Raw genomic sequence first — 17,831 nt, 5'->3', positions numbered from 1 at the left:
ACCAGATTTGTACTATTCTTGAACTTCAATTATGGCCACACAAAATTACTCCAAGGACCAGAAATGGCCCACGACCCACAACTTGGACACCCCTGCCTTATAACATGGAAAAAATGTCTTCTTAAAGTAAATTTATCTAGAACTTTTCAATCAATATTAAGGAATTACTGACTTAAAACAAGCTCCAACATCTTGCTGAAAAGTTACTTGTAAGTTAGTTTTGTCTTTTTCAAGTGAACTCAGACATTTCCACTAGAAACCAAACCAAAAATACTTGGTAAGGTTTTGTGTTATTTTGCAAATTTTAGGAAGCAATCTCTTTATTTGAATGACTTATTTCCAAATATCAACGTCGACTGATCAAACCCTCATCGTTTCAAACATTTTCCAGCCGTAAAACCGATATAAAAACATCATTTATACAGATAGACCTTTGTAGATTTAAGATACTAATCAACACTGAGTGCGTCCAGCATCCTCCTGCTGATACTCGCGTTAAAGTGCGTGAGCGCCCCCCGGGGGAGCAGCGCCGCCTCAGACCAGGCTGAAGCCCTCGTACTGCTCCACGGCCTGAGTCAGGCGGCGGCGCAGCGTCTCTTTGGTCTGGTAGCGCGGCATGTCCAGCAGGTTGTAGCAGGTGTGAGCCACGGGCAGGTAGTGCTCCTCCGCCGTGGTGGACTGGATGACGATGCGGAGGCTCTCCATCCCGTGGATGGGGATGCGGTCGCTTCCCGTCAGGAACACTGGAAGAGGAGAACAACACTTCAACAGATCCAAAACACATTACTGAAGGAGCAGTATTATGTGTTTTAATGCCATTTTATAGCTAAATAAAGTAACTATGTTACCTTTAGTTGTTATATATCAAATATCACTTGAAAGAAATTCGACTTCGTAATTTATCGCCTTGAATTGGGTCTCTGTCTCTTTAAAAACTCCTGATCTTTCTGAAACTCCGCCTTCAGGAAGTCATCACAACATGGCTCCTCTATCAACCCTTGAATAATGTTTTGACCAGCATTGCTCTGAGCTCTTTAATGAGATCAGCTGTTCCACCAGGTGTTTGCTAATTCATGCTGGCTAGTCTGAAGGGGCAGGGAGGGCTCTGTGAGACAGAAGCTCTGAAACTTGGAAACCACAGCTCTGAGGAGGAGCTGTGCCTCAAAGGCGGGGCTAAGTCCACCCAGGCGTTTTCCACAGCTAAATGGTTGCCATAGAGATTAAAGGATTTCTCAAACATCCATGAAAGAATCAAGGCAACACTTCTGGTTTGTTTTGATGAGGGAATAAATTCATAATACAAAGTAAACCTCAAAAAAAGGCGGTTTTATATTACTTTAAGAACTACGATGGTTATTTCTGTCTAAAGAAAATACATTTAACACTCAAAAAAAATTATATTTAGGGTGTTTTCCCAACGGATAGCTGGAGAAATTGCAAAATTTTTAATATTTTCCGTGGCTGCGGTTCACTTTCACACTACATTGTGTAAAACAGACCAAACTTTTGAAAAACCTGTTCCACTCCTCGCCAGTGGGGGCGCTGCAGCAAAAACCACTAAAGGAAACAAGGTGAAAACTTCTGACGACATTGAACACAACTTCCTTCTTTCCAAAATGTAAACAAAAATGGAGTAGCATCAGATTTTAGTGGTTGTAGTGTTTCTCTTTAGTCTTTAAAGACTGCGTCATTTTTCCTACTTTTTTAATTTTTTTAGAACATATTTGTGGTTTAATTTCTGTAATTGCAGATTTTTTTTTTTACATTTGCTTTGTGGATTGCTGTTTTATTTCTTTTGTCTTCTGTGATTGCAACATTTATTCTTTGCTTTGTTTTTCTATTACATTTGAGGTGTTTTGTGTTTGCAGCACATCTTGATGTTTAATCCTTTTACAACAGCTGTAAAAATGTGGCTGAACGGTTATAATTTTTAATGTTTTCATGTCGACTGTAGGACAAATTAAACTGCAAAAATAGTCAAAATATCTACAGTAAAATAATTTTAAAAAAGGTTTTAAAGTGTTTCATCCGAAAAGAAGGCACATTCATACAAAAACATCAACATGGGATGAAACAAAAAGTCTGCAGTCGTGTATTTATATCCTCCAGCATGAACCAATTAAAAATTTAAATGCTTACATAAGAACTGCTTCTTCTTCTCCAGCGGGAATTCATGGAAAACCTCCCAGAAAAGTCGGACTGTCGGGTGAGTGGCGGTGTACTCCCCTTTGTAAACGGCGTTCTGTACACAGACAGGAGAAGAAGAAAACGTCTTGCTTCGTATTCATGGAAACCTGAATGTGTCATGTCAGATTCTCTCCTCAGTCAAAAGGTGAGAGTGAGGTTTCTTCCTCTCCCCTACGAACCAGATCAGATGTTTTTCACCTTTAAGCTGAGCAGCTGGTTTCCATTTCTGGTCCTAAAGGTCGTAAAGTCAAAACGTCGCATTTACAACGAGTTTATAATCAGTAACCAGCTGCAACACAACAACAATCCCATCCATCTTTATGCAGCCTTAGGCTCAGAAATCAGACGTCAAAGAGTGACGACAAACCTGCTTTTTCTGGAATGAAAAACAAGAATTTACCTGAAACCTGAACACCCTGAGGTCGCATCCACCTGCCAATCAAAAATGTCTGAACTACAGCTGCAGGAAGGCACATCGCTCTGAAGAGACAACTGCAAAAATACGAGTTTGGACTCAAACCTGCCTGATTTCTGTTTAATTCCTTTTTAAGCCTTTATGTTTTAAGAGAGACAGATGTTTCAGTTGAAGATGGACGAACCTAATTAAGAGCAAAACTAATAATTATTTTAGTAATCGCTTATTCTAATGATTAATTGGACAAAAACAAATGTGCACAAAGATGATTCTTTTACCTGATTTCCGAAGCCTCTGTCGATGTCAAGCTAGCATAACTTACCAACTTCCCACTTCCTTGCCTTTTTTTTTAATTAAAACTTTTTCCTGAGATGTGAAATGTGATGCCCTTGGACATTGTTATCTAGTTGTCATAGAAATTAATAGAAAAGCACTACATCTCTATTAATTTTATATATCGTACATACATATACGATTTATCGCGCTGTGTTGAAAGTAAATCTAACGGTAGTCATCGTCGGTGGGGGCGGGATCTTATGCACATGACATCACGTTGCTACGCATCTACAGCCATTAGAAATACTTTTTCTAGTTGCTTTAATTAAAAAAATGCTAGAATTCACCCATAACATGATCCAATGTAAATCAAATGACAATAACTTATTGAAGTGAATCACTTCCACCTGTATCTAAAGCCAAACTGGGTTTTACTTCTAATTTTAAATGATGAATGTGGGTCAGACAGGAACCGGACGGTAGACGTGTCCAGGCCGTCTGACTGACCTTTTCCATCTCCTCCCAGTTGTAATTGTTGTTCCCGACCACCATGGCCATCAGCTCAGAGGGCTGGAACAGCGACAGGATCTCCCCTCCGCACACTTTCAGGAAGCCGGCGGAGAAGGCCGAGTACTGTTCGCTCACCGAGTCGGAGAACACGTAGCGCAGGTAGGCCTCCACAAACTCCTTCCTGAAACACAATCAGGGCGAGTCTGAAACACCTGCGTCCTCAAACATCAGCTTCACAGGAGCAGAGCGTTTACAAACCGTAAACACTCGGTTCCTCTGTCACTGTGTCTGCGTGTTCATATTGTCCCCATAGTTTTCTACAGAAGAACACGAGTTCATTAATAATAAGCTCAAGGTGGATCTGTTTACATCTGAGTGACGTTCTTTAAGCAGATTAAATCTGTAATCTGTTAGGCTGAAACACTGCAGTAAATTCAATGTGACTCTCTAAACTCGAGTCGCAGAACCGCAGAGTAAAAGGGCCAGACTAAGATTAGGAGAATTAGCAGACTAAGGATGCAAAATTAGCAGAAGTCATAAAATTATAAGAAAAAAAGTTGTTTTAATGAAAAAAAAAAAACTTTGAGTTACTAAGATCTGACGCAACCAGTTCTCAGTATTACCACTTTACTTTGGTAAGTACATAAATACGGTGGTTTGATTCTTCTAAATAGTCACAGTCCTTTGAAAGTTCTAATACCAATAAAAATTTGATGACTGTTGTCACATTATTTCAACTTTATTTTGGTATTATTTTGATTCTATTCTTGAAATATTGCAACTATTCTCACAATATGACTTCGTCCTTGTATTATTGCAACTATGTCATATTATAACCAATATTCTCACATTATAACCATATTTTCACATTATTTTGACTCTATTGTGGTTTTATTCATTACAACTTCTCTCGCATTGTTTCAACTATTCTTGCATTATTACGACAATCTTGTACTATTATGACTAGTCTTGTAATAATATTCTCGTATTTTTACGTCAATTCTTGTAATTTCAAAAACCATCATTCTAAGTCTGGCCAATGTGAAACTAGCAGCAGTTTGAGTAGAAATGATAGAGAGAAGTGGACCTTTCACTTCTGAATGACGTAAAACTAAATAAAATAAAGTTTTGGAGTGGCCTAGCCAAAGTCCGATACTGTACTCACTCATACTGAATATGGGGCAATTATTTTTCACACAGACAATCCAGGTTGGTTTGGATAGTTTTTATCTTATAATAAATTAAATCTTTTAGAAGTTCTTTATGTATTTACTGAGTTTATTTTTCTCCAAAAGTAAAATTAGTTTTATCAGAAACATTTAAATCTGTGAAGAAAAAGCATAAATAGAAGAAATCAACGACATTTTTTACAGCGCTGTTCCTTCATAAACCCGAAAAGCTCAAGTTAACATCTCCTCCTGTCCAAACTAATAGAAAACTCTCTCACAAAGACTCAGGGATATTTTTGAAGATGTCACAGTGACCGTAACGTTCGACTCAATTGTTCCCGAGTTTCTCACTCAGCAGCTTCACATCATAGGAGAAAATGTCACTGTGACCCATCAGAGACGAAAAAGTTATGTTTTTATTTACCTGCATCGAAGATAACTTTAAAAAAATGTTCTCAAGCATATGAAACAGATTTTCTAATTTTAAAACTGGCTCAGTTGAATTCATAACTAAAAATTATAAGTTATCTTTTTTCTAAATGTTAGGTAATGTTTGTGGCTCTGGCTGGACTAAAAACAAAAAGCTATTTCTGACAACTGAAAGCAAAAGAACGCAGGTTCCAGATGGACCATATGGACTGTTTGGACTCAAATATTCATATTTATTTCATAATACAGCTCTCAGTTAGAGTTGTCCAACCTGTTGTTTTTGTCCACAGCGATGCTCTCTCCTCCAGGAATCAGCTCCTTGATTTCTGTCATCCCGTAGTTTTCCCTGGTGATCTGTGATGGAAAACAACACTGATTCATCATCAATGAATTTGAGAATACTCTGACCTACACAGAACCCATACAGTGATTTTGAGGTAGAATGTAATCAGAAAACAAAAGGGAGGTAATGATCAATCCCTGAGGAACACCACAACTAAGTTAAGCTACCAAGACTGTCAACAATTATCTGTTTCAGCAGCAACAAACCCAAACATGTCTGCTACACCTCTAACCACAGAACTGAATCAGCCATCACAAAAAAAGAAGGTAATTCCCTTGTCTAAAAAAATCTTAAAGCTGCATAAATGCATGCCTAGACACATAAATACATAAAATACATGTATAAAGAGCCTACTTCTTTCACTAAAGTATTTTGTTGTGTAAATGTAGCATGTTTGTCACATTTTAATAGAAAACCTACAAATTGACTGTTGCAAAATCAAAGACAACTGCATTTTACACAACAGGGAGAAATAAAAAAAAAACATAATTATTCTTTATCCGATACTAAAAACAGCTAAAACATCTATGAGAAGTTACACACAGCAAAGTTAAGAAGAAACGTCTCTTCTACATCTCCTCCTTCATAGTCTAGAAGTTGCTGAAGACTCCTGGAAAACAGAAAAAATGGTTATTAAGGACAAACAAAGAAAACAAACACAGTTAATGAAACATATAAATAACAATTCAACATGCAGCGGATTATAACCAACAATAGCAAACAGGATATAACGCAGAGGGAGTGTGCTCTTTAGCTTTCCTGCGAGCAACACATAGGAGATTTATTTCCAACACACAGGAAACACGGAAAGAGGTCAAACAGTCTGACGACAAAGAGGCTAATTAGCGAAATGGGACGGATGTTTATTCCTACTGAGATGAGGTCATCATGAGCAGGAACTGCAGCCGCATTGATTCTGCAGCATTTCAACCATCTACGGCGTTTCTGTGGCGCTGGAAGCTGTGCAGGCCTTCTCCACGCAGATAACGTCAAAATCAATAGTTATATGAGGAGAATTACGCTCCGCAGAAACACAGATCCTCCCAGAGCAACATCCACTTTCTTACTTTAATATTAATAAAGAAATGAATGTACGCATCTGTAACGGTTTTAGTTTAACAATATTATACATGTGAAGTTTGTCAAAATGTATTTTTTCTTTGAATTTATTTTGTTTAGTCAAGAAGTTGTTTTATTGGTGTATTAAGTTCTGCTAAGCTGCGCTTGATAGGTTGGCGGTAACCATAGCAACCAGTAACTGTCAGCCCCTCCCTCTTTTTTCTGTTGCCGTTTGTAACTGTAGTATGTTGGGATCAGCTCTGTTTCTCTTCACAAGTATTATATTTAACATATATGTTAGATAAATTTAATCACATACAGAGCATCGTGAAATTTTGTAATGTTTTGTTTATATCTGGTTTTAATATTGTGCATTTTAGCTATGTTTAATTTTACAACTCTTACCTGCTGCTAACTGCTGCTAACTGCTGCCAACTACTGCCAACTACTGCTAACTACTCCTAACTGCTGCCAACTACTGCTAACTACTCCTAACTACAGCTAACTGCAGCTAACTGCTGCCAACTACTCCTAACTGCAGCTAACTGCAGCTAACTGCTCAGTGGAGCCACTGCTCGGTAGTTGTTTAGGGTTACTTTTTGTATTTCATTTAATATATGGGGCAGAAGAAACTGAGTGTGTCTGTCGTCAAATCAACTTACTGGTACTGAGACGTAGAAGTTTTACACAACAAGCCGGGGCTGTTAAACCATTTTCATTTGCATTATGAAGATCATGTTCTCAAAGAGCTGATTGTTCCAGAATATATTGATTGAACCTATGAAATCGTTAAAATATTAATTAAGTACTTCGTAAAATAAAATAACATTGAGAAAATTCTCACACTGATCAGTTTGCAATTGTTTTTGTTATTTTTTGCAATAAAAATCACAGAATTTTTGGTGCTAACTTAGAAATATTTGCATTTCTGGATAACAGTAAGTGTAACTTTTTGATACTCGCCATGGAGTAGCGATATGAAACACTGCCTCTTCTAGGTAGGAGTTAGCATCACTTAAACCAGATGTTTTTGATCATTTTTGTGGGAAATTTGCAGTGAATTTACAATAATAAATTAGAGCAAAGAATTGTGGATATCTCTGGATTTTGTGTAAATTTTCAAAATATCAGACAAAAACAGCAAAAAGATAAAAATTGCTCTAATATTTAACCACAGATCTATTATCCGACAGGCTTTATTCATGTGTTTCTGTGGAGTCTAGACGGCCACATTTGGCCCCCGGGCCTCGAGTTTGACACACGTAACAAACCGTTTACCGTGGAAGTTGTGTCTCGGTTTGAAGCATAAAAAGTGGAGCGAACCTGGCTTCTGTCGGCGAGAGCTCTTTGAAATCGTCCAGTGAAGGCGACACGTCCAGCAGCTTCTTGTAGAGCGCCAGAGGAAAGTGCAGATCCACCACAGTGGAGTTATAGATGGCCAGACCGCAGACGATCCCGATCAGATGAAACCAGTTCTGCTCCACAAAACACTGGGAATGTAAACACATTTACACAATACTGAACCTCACTGACAAACAAAACATCTGGAAACTTCTTCTTTGTCCAATTATCAGATTTGAAATGTTTTTCTTTTTCCATGTTTCTGTCTGAATCGGGCAGAACTGATTTAAATTTAAATCAGTTAGTTGGAGTGTGCATTTATTGTATTGTTTATCATTTATGGTAATAAATTTCTTCTGTTAATAATTTGGATTTAAAGTTGTCATAATAAATTCCTGTAAAAACAAAAAAACAGCTGTCCATGTTGTCAGGATTGTTAGTTATTATGCTTCCCACCGTTTGTTCAATGAAAGCATAAAAAAAATTAAAATATGATTCAATGTTAGGTTGGGATATATGGGCTTAAAAGTTTTGTTACGTTATTTTGTGGTACTATTGTGATAAAATTTAAAAGTGACGATGAACTATGAACTATTTATTGCTCCTATTTTAGGTAACCGTACGGCTGTTACTGCGTGTCACAGCAACTACAAACGCAAATACTGCCTTTGAGAAACATTCCCACTTTTAATACGTTTTTTAGGAAACCAGACACGTAAAGCAGTTCCCTCATGGAGGCGCTTGTTTTGTAAACCTGAACGTTTCCACAGATCACCTCAAATAAACGTCTGCCTGCTTCAAGGTTGTTATAGTGAACTAAAACAGGCAAAATAATGAAAACTGAAATTCAGAAAACATCTCTGTTAACTGAAATAAATAAAAATGGTAATTAATGGGGGGGAAAACTATAACTAACTGGAACTATACTGTGTGTTTATAAACTTAATTAAGACATACTAAAATTATAAGACATAATATCCTTCAATTTTGTGTTTATGAATCCATTTATTAGCCTTTCGATCTGATGTGAAAATGATTTTTCATCCCCCCCTCAGCTGTGGGTAAAATGTGGCACTTCTTTCTCCTACTGGTGGCAAAATGGCAACAGCAAAAGTTTGGAGAAAACCCCACAGTCAGCTGGTTATTCAACAATAACTGAAACATTGTTTTTATTGTATTTTCTGTACAGTATTCACTACCTAATCAATGTGTACATATTCACAATATAATACTTTGACATTTTTGAATTCTGCACCAAAAATTAACCAAAAAATGAAATAAAACTAAGATTACTACTATAACTAAACAAAATAAACAATATTTGATTAATAATAACTGAAAAAACTAGCAAGCACACTCTAAAAACTAACTGAATTAGACAAACAGAAAGACAAAATGAAATAAAACTACAATGGAAACCTACAACTATTATAACTCTGGCATGTATGAATCCTGTAGATCAATTCAAGGATCAACAAAAGTTTAAAGCTGCCCAACAAAAAGTTTAAAACCAATTCAACTTTATTCTGTCCACTAGATCCACCTGCAACGCCTTGTTGTAACGGGATAATTAAAACATGAATTATAGCAGAAAAGGCGGCGAGCGACTAACCCAGACAGCCACGGTAAACCCTCTGCTGTCATTTTAATCTAAAGTCCAGTGTTTGGATTTGTGTAAAATCAGGTTGATTCCTGCTTACTTTGTCAGAGAACCACAGCAGGTTGGAGTCTTTATAATGGGTGAACATCCCATAAACAGGATCCAGAAGCTCCTTCAGCAGCAGCAGGAAGAACTCTTTAGTTACGCCGCCCGCGTCTACAGCTTCCTCACCGTCAAAGATCACCTGCAGGGAGCAGATGATGAAAGAGAGTCCATGTAAAAAGGGTTCCTACACACCTTCTGTGTCTTCAATTTTCTGTTTTCTCTCTAAACAAGGACAGCTTTAGAAATTTGGAACATTGTGAAAAAGTTTAGTTTTTGTCTCTGCAGGAAATGAACTTTCTATAGATTCGTTAGAGTGAAATATTTCAAGGGTTTATTTCTTGTAATTGTTTTAAAACATGATTTTTATTTTCCTTTGTTACATAATACAGGACAAAAAAAGAGCATGCATATAGAAAAGGAACAGAACCGTGACAGGTGACTTTTTAATACAATTTTAAGGTGTTTAGTTCTTATAAAGGTTTCTAAATAATGTCCATTTTTCCTGTAGTTTTTCACCTTTTGATTGCTGTTGTCTTAGAATGCATGTAAAACAATTTTAGTAATTGATTATTCTGATGATTAATTAAGTGACGGGGAAAAAATTGGTTCACTGTGCAGATTTTTCATTGAATCACTGAAGCTTCATTTATACAACACCTAAAATACACGAGAAATGCAAATAAACAAATAATTCAGTTCCTTTTTCAATGAATGCCAAAAAAAAACATCTAATATCAATTTATTTTTCTTTTATAGAATTTGAATTTGGTGAAGCTAAAAACGCCACCTGGGTAGAAAATATTCACAGCAATAGAAGAAGTGTTTTTATTTGCCTGAAATGCAAAATGTGCAGGTTCTTTTGAACAGTTGCGGCGTAATTAATGCTCTGAGTATGTTGAACTTTCAGTCATTTGCCTGTTTTAGTCTGTATTCTCCATTTAACAATTTATAAAATACTTAATTAGCTAACGATTACTTCAGTAATTGATTGTTTCCGCCCAACTTACAGATAATGAAAACGCAAAATTAAGTGTCTCAGAAGATTAAAACATACTAAAAAGGCTGTAGTAAATTCACAGAAAGTTGAGTGGAAGGAAAAAGTGTCATAGGAAAAGGTGCACTAAGAACAGGGATAACCGAAGCCTTGAGAGAAATTCTGTTAAGAATTTAAAATTGTCATGAATCTGTATGAGTTTCAGTTTCTGAAATGAAATGACAAAAAATACTGGACTTTTCCATGATATTCCAATTTCTGAAGCTTTACTTGTACTTTGGGAAAACACAGAATTAAATAAGGAATGATCAAAATGAAGACTGGATGGACTGGAAGCAACTTTTAACAATCAAGTGTTGAACAAAGTCTGCAAAACCGAACATTTTCCAAACTTATTCCCCTATTTTGACACGACTGAGATGCAGGAATCAGGGATCTGCTCACCTTGAGGGGCTTCTTGAGATCCACATCAGAGTACATGGTGAGCTCCCGCAGAGTGTCACTGACTAAATGGTTCCTGCGCACATGCAGCACCAGATATGGGTTCCTAGCGAGGTGGGGCTCCAGCGTGAGCAGCATGAAGACGTTGTGCAGGTTTGCACCGCTGACGGCCATCTTGGCAACAAAAGAGATGAACATTAGATTGAAAAGCAGACCTGCACTAAAGTCTGAAGTTGTTTTTTTTTTCTCTCATTTAATTTCAAAGCAGATTAAGATTTTTTTCTCCTAACTAATTTTATACAAACCTGTAAAGTGTGACTATGAAAGCTGAGTTATGGCTGCGGTTTCAGAGGTTTGCAGTGAAACTGATGTGAGTGCATGTATATTTGTGAACAAAGAACAGCATGTGGTGTGTGTGCGTTTACATCTCAAACTCGCTCAGTGTGTGTTCAGGCAACGTTTGGTCCCTGGATTAAGTATTGTCAGTAATGTCTTCCAGTAACATTAAATTATCTTATGTAGTCGTATTTCCAAATTCCTGTCAACGTTTAAGATTTAACACAAAACCACGTACTGCCCTAGCAGCAAGTTTTCTGGGGAAAAACCCGTCATAAAAAAGTCGGATTATTTGGTGGTTGAAAACTTTTGCACAGACTTAAGAGGCTCCTACCTGCATTTGCAGCTCAGCATCTGTTTGCAGCATTGTCGTCTTGGCTTGGGCGTTCAGGATGAACGGGAAGGCACAGAGGTTCACTGAGGGAAAGTCGTTCTGCTGGGATCGCAACACTCAGCGTTACAAACCCAACATGAACATTTAAGGCTTTAATGCTCAAAATCAAAATACCTGTGAGGGGGAGGAGCCCATTTTCTAGGAATCAGAATAAAACGGGACAGAAAAATGTCAGGATTATGAATGCTTTGCAAATAATTGTCATCAAACAACACAGAAATGCGACGCTGCGCTCACAATGTCAGCTTTAGTCAGAAACCATTTGAGGTAGTCCTCCTGGATGTCCACCAGGCTGCTGATGTCTGGGATGTAAAAACGGCTGTACTCCACGTGATTCGCCCTTAAGTTTACCTGGCAACACAAAGCAGGTCTGCGCCTCAGAGCGGTAAAACATTTCATCCTCACAAGGACAATAAATCAACAACTATATACAATCGCAAAAGACATGTGATCAATATCAATAGATAGAAGACAGAATATTCAATAATCTAATATACTTTTAGATGATCATATTGTATTATGACTTTGTTACCAGATAATGCAATTTTTCATTACAATCTCCTCTTTTGACTGTAAGAAAATATGTAACATTTTATATTAATCACATCAAATTTTATCTTATTCAAATATTTGTTATGGTTTGCAGCAGTTCCTTTGGGTTTTTCCATGTCAGAAACTTTTCCATTTGTTGTTAGAAACGTTAACTTAAGAAGGCAGCCAGATGAATCTGACTGGCAGAGTTTGAGCATCAGAAACAATATTTTAATCAAATATTTTAACATATTTATATTCTTTAAATGAAAAACAGAGCACATAAATTTTTGATGGAAAATTTAAATGTTTTCCCTCTTCAGCCGATGCGTACCTTGTGGAGTTTCTCCAGCAGCTGCAGCGTGGCCAGGAAGTAGTTATCGTAGAAGACTGGCACCAGGATCGTCTTGCCGCCCGTCAGCATGAACACAACGATGCGTTTGTACATGTCGACCATTCTGGTGAAGAAGCTGCCGTCCATGAAGCACCACCAGTTATCTACGGGAAGAAAAGACGACCAAAAAACAGGAACACACTTCAGTTTTGCCTGTTAAAGCCGTTCAAGCGACTTCACAGATTACCCTAAAAGAAATTTGGGATTATTTGGTCGCAGTGTGTGCATGGAAATATGATACCCAATACTTTGCTGGGGTTGGCGTCTAGCCGAAGAATAGCCATCGCCAGGGGAATAGTGAGGCGGATGTAGTTCTTGGAGTCCTGCAGGGCGGGGTACTCGGACAAGATGAGGTAGATCCTCATGGCCTCAACGTCCGGCGGCGAACGCGGCAGCTGGGGGATCAGCAGGCTCTCAAAACTCTTGGAGGCCTAAAAAAAACACATTTATTACTTTCAATTTATAAATCAGACTTTAAAAAAGCTGCAGAGGGAACAGGAAACACTTTTAAGGCAGCAGGACTTTAAAGGTTCTGGACTTTTGCCTCGGTCTTACCACTGATTGCAAAGTCATCTTAACGTCATTCAAACAATCCCCAACCTACAATTACTAAACCATAAACAGCGGTGATGAGTCAGAGCTGCCGTTTCGTTTTTAAGAGCGGTGGCAGAACTTGATGTACTTCCAAAAACAAACTCTAATACACATGCAGAGGAACCGCTGTCCTGGGAATGATGCGTTTCATGGAAATGGTTCTTCACACAGGAAAACCTCCAGAAATCACTGAAACATTAATGATGCTCAAGCTTCGCAGCAGCTGAAACCATTAATCAGATCAACTAATTATTGAAATAATCTTCAACTTGTCAAGTACTTGATTAATTGTTAACTGGAGTGTACAGACTCTAAAAAAGGCAAATTACTGAAACAACATATTCAGAGCAGTAAAAAAGTCAAAACTGTACAAATAAATGTACATTTTGCATTTAAGATCAACTTAAATGTAAACTTTAATAGACAAATAAATTACTGAAAGTCATTAAATCATTCAAATGCAAACTTATAATAGCCGGTGCAGATAATTAATTAAATGTGTATTTAATTATTTCATGATTCCTGAAGTGAATAATTTTATCTGTCAAACTCACCAATGAAAGTCGAACATTCAGCTAAACATTTATTTATTTTACTGTACATTTAATTCATAATTGAATTATGTATTTAGGTAATTTTGTTCCTTTTGGTCCTCCATAAGATTTAGACACTGTTAAAGGACAATTTTTCTGGATATTTCCTTGTTTAGGGAATTATTTTCTTGTAAATAAGTCGACTTTTTAATTAAAATTCTGCTTTTATACAAACCAAACAAGCTCAATGACAGACATAGGAGATTGATGGTGATTGATGGTGACATCATCACCAGATAACCAAACTGAGATCAATGAGATCCAACAGAAACAGTTTTAATTCAGTCAATCATTTAATGATTTGTGATTTATTGCCTGTTCCAGGAGTCCAGAAAAGGCCGGTTTGCTGAGAACCTCGAACAGCGTTCTGACCGAGTTCAGATCGATACCCGGGATCTTTGGGTTGGTCTTGAAGTGAGTGTCATCACTGAGAAGACAAAAACATAAACGTAAATAACCAATACCACTGTAATTCAGAAGCAATTTTCCAAGAAAAGAAAAACAAAAAGCTGCAGAAATTATAAACAAAAGGATGTAATTTAATATATTTGTCACCTGAGAGTTAAGTTCACTAAATATTACTGTAGTTAGGTTTTTAAGTTCTTAATAAGTACAATAAAATAAAAAACAACCAAAACTTTCTACTTGACAGTGGAGATGCTGTTTACAGCAAAACCTTCTAAACGCTTTCAGAGTGAAGGTTGAATTTATCCTCAACACATCAGACGTCATCCTGTTGAGACCAAACACAAAGCAGCAGCAAACCGAGTCGGACCATGGACTTAACGACTCTCTCTGTTTAACCAGGAAACACCAGCAGGTCAGGCTGCCAAACGCCACAAAAAGGATGATTTTCTCCACAACGTCACTCTAATGACGTAACTTACAACGTATCGGGGCCACTGTAGAAAGAAGAAAATACGCAGGATTAAATTTCTGCCAAAATACTGAGAAATTTTGATATTTATCTATGAAATTTTCTAGAAAAACTTGGAAATTTCTGAGTTTTAATGTAAAAAAAATTCCACTTTTGAAACTCTAAGGTTTTTCTTGAACATTTCTGAGATTAATCTAAAAAATTCAGACTTTTCAAGCTCAGAAATTTCCACCTTTTTTTTAAGAAAAGTTCTGAGATTAACCTCAAATGTTTGAGTTTCTTTTCATGCGATTTTTTTACTTTTGAAGCTCAGAAACTTTCTGGTTTTTTCTAGAAAATTTCTGAGATTGATCTCAAAATTTCTGGGTTTGCTCTTGCAAATTTTCCAATTTTGAACTCAGAAATTTCCACGTTTTTTCTAAAAATAAATTCTCAGATTAATCTCTAAATTTCTAAAGTTTTTGGCGTAAATTTACTCCCTTTTTTCTAAGTACAATGGCCTTAATAAACCATCACAGTAACATGACTTTTTTTTAATAAGGAGTGAAATAAAAGGGCAAGGTGAAAAACTGGGCAAACTCTTAGCCAATAAATGAACAGCTTTAAAGCAAATTCAGGGTAAAACTAATACAATAATAAAAAGGCTGAAGGGTTTCACTTAGACAGTGCTATTTGAAGCTCAACTCTTATTTTGATTTTCCAGAACTTTGCAAATAACCTTCAGAAAGCTGAGTGATGTACCAACTACCAAAGACAGAGTAATAATAATAAAATTATTAAAGAATAATTAAGCGTAGACGAGCCGGAGGTGTGAATCAACCAGCTGGAGTCCATCTTTTATAAACCAGCTGTGAGTCAGCAGAGAAACCAGACCCGTAATCCCTGCAGAGTACTGTTGGCCTCATGAACCCGCAGCGGTCTGCTTTCCACCCTGCTGACCTCCTGGGCTCTTTCCCAGGACTTGATAAGTAAACTGCTGATAGGTCGGCCTTACAGAACCATGACCTCCACTCAGGTTCACCGAGGAGGAGGAGCACAAATCGTCCTCGATCCAAACCAGATAACATCTTTCCCCAACTACATTCTCACTCTTCCTTTGCTGAATAAGGTTCTGTAAGATGAGTAAAAGTATGCAGGGCTCAGTCCAATGTACAGCTGTTTTGTTTACACATAATAAGAAGACGTGCATTGACCCCAGTGACCTGAGGGGAAGCAGAATGTAGCGTTTCAGGTTCTAATTTAGTTTGCAACACAGCAACATACAGGACAAATAACTCCCACACCTAAGGGCGACGTAGAGACCAATAATCCTAAAAGTCATGGTTTGAGAATGTGGGACTTGTGCACAAAGAGAACATAAAAACTCGAGATTCGAACCCAAAACCTTCTTGTCTTTCTCAATAAACAATAAATCAATTAATCGCATTTAAAACAAGCTTGGTTTATCGTTTTGCTCTTTTCTCTCTTTCTACCAAAAACTGGATGATAAAATCTTCGATCTGTTGTTTTGGTCTCAAATAGATTTTTTTTAATATAAAATTTTGCTTGCACAGCAAGTCTGTCCAAGCAGACTGTCCCTTACTATTCTCTTTTATTTGTTGTTCCTGTTGTTTTGCTCATTTATATAAAATGCTTTCCAGTTCCAGTGTTAAATATTTAATAGAAATGAAAGTTTATTAATCTTTCAGAAGGTATACCTTTGTATTACTTTAAAATGGTCTGAAAAGAACAATATTATCATTTATCACAATAACTTTGGGACAATTTATCATCAGTGCCACCAATCGAAATCCAACTTGGTGAGATTCTTCACTATTTGTATTTGTAAGGAAACACAGCTCTATCCGTGTTAAGGTAATAATGTAGTTTTTATTTACCACTTTAAAAGGACTTTACATTAGTAAACAAGTGGAATGCACCTCCTAAAAACATAACGGACTTTAATTAGGACACTTAGAAACGAGCAAAGTGAGTATAGCGGTGCAGAAGTGTAGGGAAGATTGATCTAAAAGCTATTTTTATACAAATAAAGAAACAGCAACAAAACTAATCTGTTTAATATAAGATAAAACAACTTGAATTTGGAATAAATACTTTGTGCGTTTTATGTTTCCGCAGTGAAAACGGCCATGTTTGTCAGTAACTTGTAATTCTTCCAACATGGACAAGAAACTGGATGAAACGCCTCAGCAGAAAAACTTTAAACTGCCAATAAAAGTATTTGCTTTTTAATTTGTCTGATGTAGAACCGTTGAGTTTTACATACATAACAGGACGATCTGTACAGAATTTAACTCTAATCTTTTCTTGCTGTTCAAGAGGCTGCAAGAACCCTGAGATTATAAAGATATTCAGACGTTTCATATGCAGTAAAGTGAAGCGAGTGTTTGTCCTTTATAAAAGGTGGTAAACTGAGTCGCCTTGTTCCGGATAAAGTTTACCTTTGGTCCAGGAAGCTGGCGTTCCAACAGGCCGTCGAGGAGAGCTGGATCACAATGTCACTGCAGACACAGACAAATACGCTTCTTTAAATGATGACTACAAAAAAAACAAACATTTTATCAAATCACAAATAAAATGTTTATTTTTTTATAAGGAGATCTGCAACTTTTACAACCTAAAGATTAGCTTTTACTCTCAGCCCGTCCAAAAACAACTCGCTTAGAGTCGCAAAAGTCAAACAACTTTTTGGAAAAAAAATTTAAAAAAAAGAAAAGAGAGCCTCTAATTTCAGATAAATGTCTACTATCTGACATTTGTTGTCATTTTTAAAGAACCACCATTTATTTCTATTTTTAGGATTTAAAATAAAGAAGAATATAACATTTAGCAAAAAGAAAATAGCAGGAGTAAACTGACTAAAAGCACTGCAGTTTTAACTGAAACTGCTTTTGATAGTCATGCTTTTATTTTTATTATTTTATGCCTTGATGCTTTTAAAACTGAAATCTATTCCTCTAGATGAATTCAAATGTTGATGCTTGTAAACGGTGCTGCTATACTGACAAAGACTGTAGATCTCAACAAGTTTTTCATTTTAATCTAGTTACAGATTATTATTTCTGTGGGATGAAAAGTTATGTGAAAAATAAAAATTAAAAAAAACACAACCAACATAAACGCATGAAAAACAGATCTGAAAGCGTATTATTTGCACTTTACATCCTTCTTTGTGGAAACTGAATGAAAATATTGCAGGAATAAACTTAAAAAAATGTTAAACATGCCTTTGTTATTAAATAA

General features: G+C 36.7%; 1 protein-coding gene across 3 annotated transcripts in view; it reads right to left on the bottom strand.

The window, feature by feature from the left end:
* Positions 1 to 307: 307 nt before the first annotated feature.
* Positions 308 to 17,831, bottom strand: part of herc3 (HECT and RLD domain containing E3 ubiquitin protein ligase 3) — a 29,591-nt gene continuing 12,067 nt past the window's right edge. For 2 of the 3 annotated variants that reach the window (XM_007561957.2, XM_016676354.1), the window contains exons 11-25: positions 17,030 to 17,089; positions 14,027 to 14,138; positions 12,766 to 12,955; positions 12,465 to 12,628; positions 11,837 to 11,950; positions 11,714 to 11,737; positions 11,540 to 11,641; positions 10,873 to 11,043; positions 9,430 to 9,573; positions 7,712 to 7,878; positions 5,873 to 5,939; positions 5,258 to 5,340; positions 3,386 to 3,569; positions 2,140 to 2,242; positions 308 to 743 (exon numbers count right to left, since the gene is read on the bottom strand). In XM_007561957.2, the coding sequence (XP_007562019.1) occupies positions 535 to 743; positions 2,140 to 2,242; positions 3,386 to 3,569; positions 5,258 to 5,340; positions 5,873 to 5,939; positions 7,712 to 7,878; positions 9,430 to 9,573; positions 10,873 to 11,043; positions 11,540 to 11,641; positions 11,714 to 11,737; positions 11,837 to 11,950; positions 12,465 to 12,628; positions 12,766 to 12,955; positions 14,027 to 14,138; positions 17,030 to 17,089 (1,894 nt within the window). In that variant the 3' untranslated portion in view covers positions 308 to 534. The remainder of the gene's footprint in view (positions 744 to 2,139; positions 2,243 to 3,385; positions 3,570 to 5,257; positions 5,341 to 5,872; positions 5,940 to 7,711; positions 7,879 to 9,429; positions 9,574 to 10,872; positions 11,044 to 11,539; positions 11,642 to 11,713; positions 11,738 to 11,836; positions 11,951 to 12,464; positions 12,629 to 12,765; positions 12,956 to 14,026; positions 14,139 to 17,029; positions 17,090 to 17,831) is intronic. The other variant, XM_007561958.2, reaches the window with a different exon arrangement.

The sequence above is a fragment of the Poecilia formosa genome, unplaced genomic scaffold, assembly GCF_000485575.1.
Source record: "Poecilia formosa unplaced genomic scaffold, Poecilia_formosa-5.1.2 Scaffold132, whole genome shotgun sequence".
NCBI lineage: Eukaryota > Metazoa > Chordata > Actinopteri > Cyprinodontiformes > Poeciliidae > Poecilia > Poecilia formosa.
This window is presented reverse-complemented; position numbering and strand designations above follow the sequence as displayed.